The 8292-nt window shown below is 41.8% G+C and overlaps 1 protein-coding gene across 8 annotated transcripts; it reads right to left on the reverse strand.

Moving 5' to 3' along the window:
* Positions 1-798: 798 nt before the first annotated feature.
* Positions 799-8202, reverse strand: LOC113497811 (solute carrier family 52, riboflavin transporter, member 3-B). 8 transcript variants are annotated; one of them, XM_026877557.1, is made up of 5 exons: positions 7857-8202; positions 6563-6626; positions 5507-5606; positions 2209-3304; positions 832-1073 (listed from the first exon to the last, which is right to left on the reverse strand). In XM_026877557.1, exons 3-5 carry the CDS (start codon positions 5524-5526, stop codon positions 852-854), a joined length of 1338 nt encoding a protein of 445 aa, XP_026733358.1. In that variant the 5' UTR covers positions 5527-5606; positions 6563-6626; positions 7857-8202; the 3' UTR covers positions 832-851. The 8 variants fall into 8 exon arrangements, with proteins under 8 accessions (XP_026733355.1, XP_026733358.1, XP_026733356.1 ...); XM_026877555.1 differs by lacking the exon at positions 5507-5606 and having other exon boundaries at positions 7857-8201; XM_026877556.1 differs by lacking the exons at positions 5507-5606; positions 7857-8202 and adding an exon at positions 7341-7359.
* Between the last annotated feature and the right edge of the window lie 90 nt (positions 8203-8292).

Raw genomic sequence — 8292 nt, forward strand, 5'->3', positions numbered from 1 at the left:
ACACGAAGTTCGATTTGCTACGGGAAGTAGCAAGTACGCAGATCATTTTGTTAAGACCTTCCGCCCGGAGCCTCGCAATAGGTAAGGCCGCCACAGACAGCATCCATACTATGGTTTTGAAAATTTGCCCAGAACAAGATCAAATTATATACGAGTTGACAAGGTCTTTAGTTTTATCGATTGCAGATCCAATTCAGGTTGTGTAGTATACCAGTTGCAGTGTACCTATATAAATGAACTTGATGCCGTCGGTAGTAACACTAGTAACCCTACAGGATATTCAATCCTGCTCTTAGGAAAACCCCAAACAGAACTAATTTTCCGCATTTTAATTAAATGCGTTATTTACCTGAAACATAGTAAATAGGCACCCATTTACCTGCTACACCACGTTGACACGTAAAGTTCATGAGATAAGTGATCAATCATCGTGTAGCGAGATAATAATAAACAGAAGCCACGTGGCGCAGCTAGACAACGGATACCAGGTGAAACAAAACATAGCTTACAGTGTAGTGCTGAAGTCAATGAATTACTTGTTATTCAGTCAAGCAGAGGAAGTGACGCGTGCGTACAGCTGACATCGTGGAGGATTTGTGTTTGCTCTCCACGACAAAATACAAGTATAATGAAGCTGCTGGATGTACCATAATTTGAGTTCATCAATATTGTGAGTCTGGATAAAATAGAGACATGATCACATGACCCACGCATTACTTGATCATGATCTTACTTGATCCACAATTAGACGAATGTCTTAAAACCACCAGAATAAAGGAGAAAATAAAACAGCGCAAATAACGTCAACATAAATAGTCTATAATTATATTAATAATATGATAGTTTCTAGTCTACAGGTTGCTTAAGCTAGAGATAGCGGGACAAGCGTCGGGCTGCACGAACAGGCCGGTGTAGTTGACGATGAAGAAGGTGGAGGCCGAGCCCAGCACGGAGCCGAGCTGCCCCACGGCGCCGCACAGGCGCATGCCGCGCGCGCCGCCCTGCCGCGCCCAGCCGTACACCCACATGCGCGCGTACGCGATCACGCCCGACGCCACCACCCACGCCAGCACCTGCACACCACCAGCGTTAACACGGCGCCACCACTGACAGACTTACTAATACAGCTACCGTGGCCGAGGCTTGACTTTAACATTCAGATGATAAAGTCTGTGTCTATCGTGTATAAACGTGTATCAAAAACATACCGCATTTACCTAGTCTGCCTACCAATATAACTGTACTCTCAAAAGTTAATAAATAACGCAGTTAATAAGTAACTAAGAAAGAAACAGCAACAAAATCTTCCAAATCCTGTGACGGAACGCGTCTGCCGCGAAGGTCGGCGATCCCCGCGAATTCCCGATCGAATATCACCGTGATAATGTCAAACAAGCCGATGCGAAACATTATAGCCTATTATGTAGTATTAATGCTACAGATTATTATTAATACCTTGATTGTAGCAATCATTGTCGTGAGATTTCTATTCTGTTATTATCTATTTATGAGCTAAGGCTAAATAAATTGACTCGATTAAAAAAAAAGGGCTGAAGGATACATTCGCACATTATGTAGAACAATAATAACACACAACAGCGTTGACACGTACGAGTGTTTGTTGAAGCTAAACATTTAAATGTAAACCAAATCATGTTCGCAGATGACTGACATTTGTTTATTTAACTTTTTCTTTGTTCCAAGACTTTGAAGAAGACATTTAAATAAATGTACAGAACAAACAATACGCGATCCTTATCGGTCACTCGCGCCTGAATGTCATTAGGGACATTACTCCCTCTAAAATCGTAGAGATGTTCCTGATTTACAACTATTCTTAAATATTAGCCGTGACATGTTATCTATTTGAACACCGACTTACAGTGAAGGAGTGAATTATATGTTATATTATTCCCTATCTGTTGTATTTTTTTTTTGTAAGATACTTAATGAGAATTAAGTACCGACAAATCGCTGTTAGGTACCATATTATCTGCCTGTACATGCAGTAATTAGCATTGTGATGTAATTTGGTACGGTTAAGATAAGTTTGTTTATTTCAGATAACTTTACTCAGAGTTAAAAAATGTTTTGATCAAGGTTATGCTAAAATAACGTTTTAAGCAAAATCATTGAACTGTGATACGCAGACATACGTAATATACTTAGGTTTGTTCGTGCAATATCCATAAAAAATGTAATACTCACGACGAGGGTTTCCCCGCCGGCCGTGTGCTGCAGCGGCGGCTCCGGGCTGAGCAGCGCCGTCGCCAGGATGTAGGCGAAGGGCACGGCCGTGGCGAGCAGCGCGGCGGCCAGCGTGCGCGCGCGGACCGGCTTCAGCCACACGCCCGCCAGGCACGCCGCCGGGTTGGCCATGGCGCTCAGCGTCACCGACAGGTGGTAGGCGCGCGTGCCGTACGGCATGCACGAGTATGACTGCACCGACGGCATCACGCCGTTGTTCAGCGCGTTCAGCACCGCCATCAGCCCCATCACGATGAACCAGCGCGGGACTACCATCGATGGCCGCTCCGTCGTCGCCTCATCATCTTTGGCAGCCGCCGAAGGAGTAACGCGTTCCGGCAAGAATCCTTTATAGTTGTTGATAACGATAAAGCTCACTAAGCTGTTCGCGGACAGCGCACCGAGCAGCAGCAGGAACACCGTGGTGTCGAACCGCGCTGGAGGGTAGTGCGGCACCAGCGAGGTGCCGTCCTCGGAGGGCAGGCACTGCGGCTCGCCGCCCACGCCTTGGATCAGAGCGAGGATACTCGACACGAAACCACTGAGCCCTTCCCCCACTAAGTACGTGGCCAAGTACAAGTCACGAAAATGTCTTAAGTACGGATAAAACAACACTGAACTAGTGCAGCCCACGAGCGCCGCGAAGAAAGTTAAAGTTAAGTACGCCACCGAGCGTTCGTGACTCCCGACCACAGCCGTGTATTCGTACAGGAACGCGTTGAGCACTAGGGCCAGAGTGCCTATCACTAGCAGCCCGTATATGTAGAAGGCGTCCGAGATCCTGGGCAGCAGGCGCCGCATCACGCCGTAGATGAGCAGGCCGCTGTTGGCGAGCTGCACAGCCATCACCATGGAGGACGGCAGCGCCCAGCCCTCGGGCAGGCGCTCCACCAGCAGCGGTAGCTGCACGTACAGACCGTTGACGCCAAGCCACGTGCCCATGCCCCAGCAGGCCATCAGCACGTCCAGCGCCACGCGCCGCTGCGAGCTCCACATCCTGACCGCGTTTCGGTCTCCTCGGTCCAGACACGGTGAGCTCTCCTTGTCTTCCGTCAACCTGAGGCACGGAATGCTATTAGTACTAAACCGCTATGAGCGTTGCAAAGCCGGGGACACTCTTGGAGCTTTATATCAAATAATTAAGACAAATTACTGAGAGCACATGCAAATATGAGCCTCGTAGTAAATAACGCTCTAGTGAAATGTTCACGAAAACACTTTATATTATAGCCAAACGAGGATAACGCTCGGATAAGATTAGGACGCGTTAAGTGACGATTGCGCGTAAGCCAGACATGGCGCTGATGTTTCAAGAACTTAGTAACTCAAGCCTAAAGACATAGCGATAATATTATATCCAATGGTAGTGATGTCAGGACATCTCCAGGCTGACCTTTGCGAGTAGGTAACACAACTGGCGACGTTAATGCATATGTGTCAGTCAGTAATGTGGTGATTTTGACTGTGCAGTATCCCAGTATATTACTCAAAAATAACTATAAGAATAGACCAATTGCACATACGAACATAACTTAAGAAATGGACATAATAATGTTCTGAATTTGAAATAAGTTCCCAAATAGAACAAGAAACAACACTCCGGCAAATTAACACATACCACACTTTTCTGACGAATTACCTTTCTACCGAGGATATTATTTTTTAAGCGGAGACCGATAAAATTTCAAAAGTCTTGTTCATTGCTCTATCGATTTCTCATATCGGAGATAGGACGCGAAGTATACAATATAAACGTGAACGCGCGATAAAGACGACAGCGATTTTGCGAGGGCGCGAGTGTACTGCCGCGGCCGGCGCCGGCGCGCGCTCAGCTCCACCGCGATAGCACTTCGAGCAGTTTGGGATGCTACCGGGCCCTGGCCCTCGATCTGCCCACCGCACGATCCTCATTTAAATTCGTGAGTTACCTTAACCTTTATTTGTTTTCATCAGCTTGGTATATTGAGTATAGGATCATCTTTATTCATGTTAAGGAAATGAAATTTCGGAGAAGTTTACGGATACATGAATAATATAAAGCCGATAATATTAATATTAAATTACGTATGAAAAAATACCTCGAGTTATCTGGTTCGGGATAGTTTAGCTCCGGGAAATTAAGGAGTTCTAGAAAGAGTAATTCAAGAGTAGGGCTTGTTATGTGATGACTCGTCCGTCAAAAACCATAACGTATATTCCCACGTTTTATACACTCACATTTCTTGTGTTTGTTTGTCTTTGCGGTTGGATTTTGCAGCTCAATATTGGGGCACTTCCCCAATATTGAAGTGTTGTTACTGTAACGATGTACGTAAAAATCCAAAATCCCGCAAACCCGCCAAAATCGGGACTTCTGGCAACGCTGATGCCACCACACCCGACGACATGCTATTTACAACTATAAAAACGGCTGGACCGATTTTGATAAAGTTAGAATGGAGTGACATTAGACAACTTGGGTTTTTAGATTTTTATAATCTATAACTTATTAATCAAAACTCCGGCCGTATCCAAAATAATCCCAAATGTACAAATTAAATGGATTCAATTTTAGGATAATTGTGTTCTACGGATATTTTCCCGGTTCCGATTGCAGCCTACCAAACAACTCTAGTATTAACCTTAGCACTCATATAAATAGGACCAATTGAAATCAATGTCAGGGCTTGATTCAATTCCAGGAGAAATTTTAAAATATTTTTTAAAGTTCCGTACATGACACATTGTAACAATGATAATTTAATTAATACATTTACAGTATAAAACTAATGGGTTATCCATGACTTAAGTCATTAGCAATAGTTAGTGAGTTATAATATGCGACGGCCGCAGCACCGCGGCGCGCGTGTCGCTGTACTTACATCGTGAGGACTGCCTGCGCCGGAGAGCACCTCCTGTCACTGATATTTTCTTATCACAAATTGGACCACTACAATACAACTTTTGAATACTAATGAAGTTTTAGCAGCGTGCAAGCTTAATAGAACCCACGACGATTGACACACGTAATTGCTATCGTTAATTGTTAATAAATACCGAGACGACCAGCTAGAAAAACAAGTCGTCTGTGAGTGAGTGAGGAGCAGACAGACAGACGTGTTAGTTAATTATCTGCGCCGAGTAAATACGACATGATAGGTGTCAGGAGCCGGAGGCTGTTGTTTGAGGACACTCGGCCGCTGAAACGTTTGCACAACTTGTACTACTTGCGAGATAAGAAGTGTACACAGGTATTAGGTGATGCGCGGCGACCACCTACCGGTAGCAGGGCTGCGCCATGGCGAGGCGGGTGAGGCGCAGCGCCGCGCGGACTCCGCCATGCCCGCGCCGGCCGCTCCGCCGCGCGCCGCCCGCGCTAGCTGCGACATGTGCCATGGAATGGATGCAGCGCCACTACACCAAGCAATATGTCGACGGACAGTACAACGCGACAGATCGCTTGGTGCGGCCGCGCTCGCGACCAGGCCGCCTGCGTGCCGGCTGCCTGCCGGGCGCACGCAGGTCGCCTTGACGCCAAACTTTGCTACAGAATACATCTCGCGATATATGAAATTTTGTGACACCTGATTAAATTCTGGTCTTATCTAATAGGTACAATTGTAGAGCACACAGAAACAGTGTGTGACAGCTGGCTTACTTTGTTTATTAAGCATGTCGCAAGGAGGCTGTATCTCTCTTCATGATTGCAAGATGTATTTTGTAACAAAAAGCCCTGAACAATGAAAAGCACATACACAATTATTAGCAACAGAATGAGGGATAATGGTTTTTATTGTTAAAATAAACCTCGATAAAAACTGCCATTTAATGTGTTAGCAAGACTGATTACTTACTTCATGAAATATAAAAAGATTTATTATTTGTTATCCTTTTTTTTTAAACTTGAAACCTAAGTAACATATTCAAATTATGCAATGTAATATAGCTCACAATTTCTGTGGAGGTAAACACAGCTGGTGATAATATGCTTAATTTATGCTGACTGACAATGAGATATCACTTTCAGCAGTAGTAATATAGAATACAGCTCACTCAACATGACACATAGTCAACACTAATAGGTACTGCTTGAAACTATTTTCTAATATATGTTTAATTGTGTTAACTCAACAAGAATTAGGAAATTAATGCTTAGTTACCAAAATCCACTAAGATTGTAATATTCAAACAAGTCTTTATAAATTGAAACCAATTGGTGAGCAATCAACCAATACAATTGAACACAGCCATGTTACACATCACCAATTGACCAAACCATTCCACAAAGTAGTTAGTTAATTTTGTTAGAGTAGTGAAAACAAGAGGAACTACATACTGTGCAAAGGAAGCTGGCATTATCCACGCATGTCACACAGAGGGTGGCCCAGTAGCCCGGTCACCTGGAAACCACAACAGCTGTAGGACCGTGACCTCCACCAGCATAGCACTAACCACTCTCCCACTCACTAGCTATCCACATTTTGCCAGCTATCAACTTGCACCTACTTCAAGTCAAATAATTATTGTTTTACTATCATCAATGTACTATACCCCCACTATTTGTGTACCATTTATACTGTAATATTAATTAACCAAGTGACCTTGCTTGCTGGCTATACAGTTTAACATTAATAACTGATTAAATATTTAAGTGGAGAATTAATAAAATTCACAATGTGTAGCTTTATAAAAAAGAGGCAGAAATGAAAAGTTTTGATCCTTGAAACCTAGTGAATTACTTAGGCTTTTGTTTCATATTCTGCATATTTTATTTCAATAACATTGTGCGTAGCAAGAAATATAGAATAGAGTATGTAAGTAATGTTGTCACAGTAATACATGTCTCTAGACTACTCTAGAGACAAATATTAAATATCTATAATTTTTTAATCTGGCCTAGTACTTAAATTTGATTGTGTGATTGACAAAGTGATTTTTACATAAATGTGCAATTAGTTTATTTATATTTAATGTCAAACTATTACTATTACTAGCACAAAAGAGTTTTTTATTAAAAGAAGTAAAGAATGTTGCATTTGTGTACAAGTAGAATGCTTGCCTGTCTAATTACAATCAAAGCTCTGCACCTATGACAAGTAACATAAATAATTTACCTATGAACCATCTCTCACTCATCCATTGTGTTGCTTTTACCTAAATAACAGATTCACAGGATTTGAATTCAAATAAGTTTAAACTAAATATTTTATAATGGTTTGCACAGAAGTCTTATCTTATCTACTATTTTGTGTCAAATATTCACTGTCTATTCAAGACACAACAGATACCAATCTCAATACTTTGTGTCAATAAAATTCACAACATATGTAGCTTATAACAAATTTCAATACTCTGCCTGTATTCATTTTGGAAATTAAGTTGTTTTAAAACACTTGGAACAAAATAAGGTCATAAATTATGTAATTTTTTATTCAATTGGCTCATATATATTTTATAAATATTACAATAAAAATATAGTAAGTATAGGTAATTAGTCCCCACTAAAAAAGTACAGAAAAGGTAAGATGACGTATATGAATGAAAAGTGATAACCAAAATGTGAGACAGCAAACATCTTGACTAACTTAAACCCAATGGAAGATCTTTGTAATCCATAAATATTTACAAACCTCGCACTGCTTTCCATATCCGTAATCATAAGGCACTTGAGCAACACTGTCCGTCCGCTACCAATATCTGACTCGCACTGTTTTCAGTGGCGCAAAGTTACGATCAACTTAACATCCTTACATCATTTCCTAACCACGCGCTTTCAACTTGAACTTACTCACACTTTCTATACTTAATTTAATTAGTTTCACATTACTGCTTATTATTGTATTCTTGGTCACGTTTTACTAGGGTACATATTAAAATAATATCAGAATAAATAGTTTGTAAAGGCTTTTTCAGAGAAATATATGACACTAAACAGAATTGTCAATTACACCTCGACTGCTTGACGTACGGACAGCTGATCAAAGTCCACAGACAGCAATAGAACTATCCGTTAACTTTCGCTTGGGTTTTAGTAAAAGAATCGAGATTTAAAACAATTTTTATTAA

The sequence above is a fragment of the Trichoplusia ni genome, chromosome 9 (genome assembly GCF_003590095.1).
Source record: "Trichoplusia ni isolate ovarian cell line Hi5 chromosome 9, tn1, whole genome shotgun sequence".
Classification (NCBI taxonomy): Eukaryota; Metazoa; Arthropoda; class Insecta; order Lepidoptera; family Noctuidae; genus Trichoplusia; species Trichoplusia ni.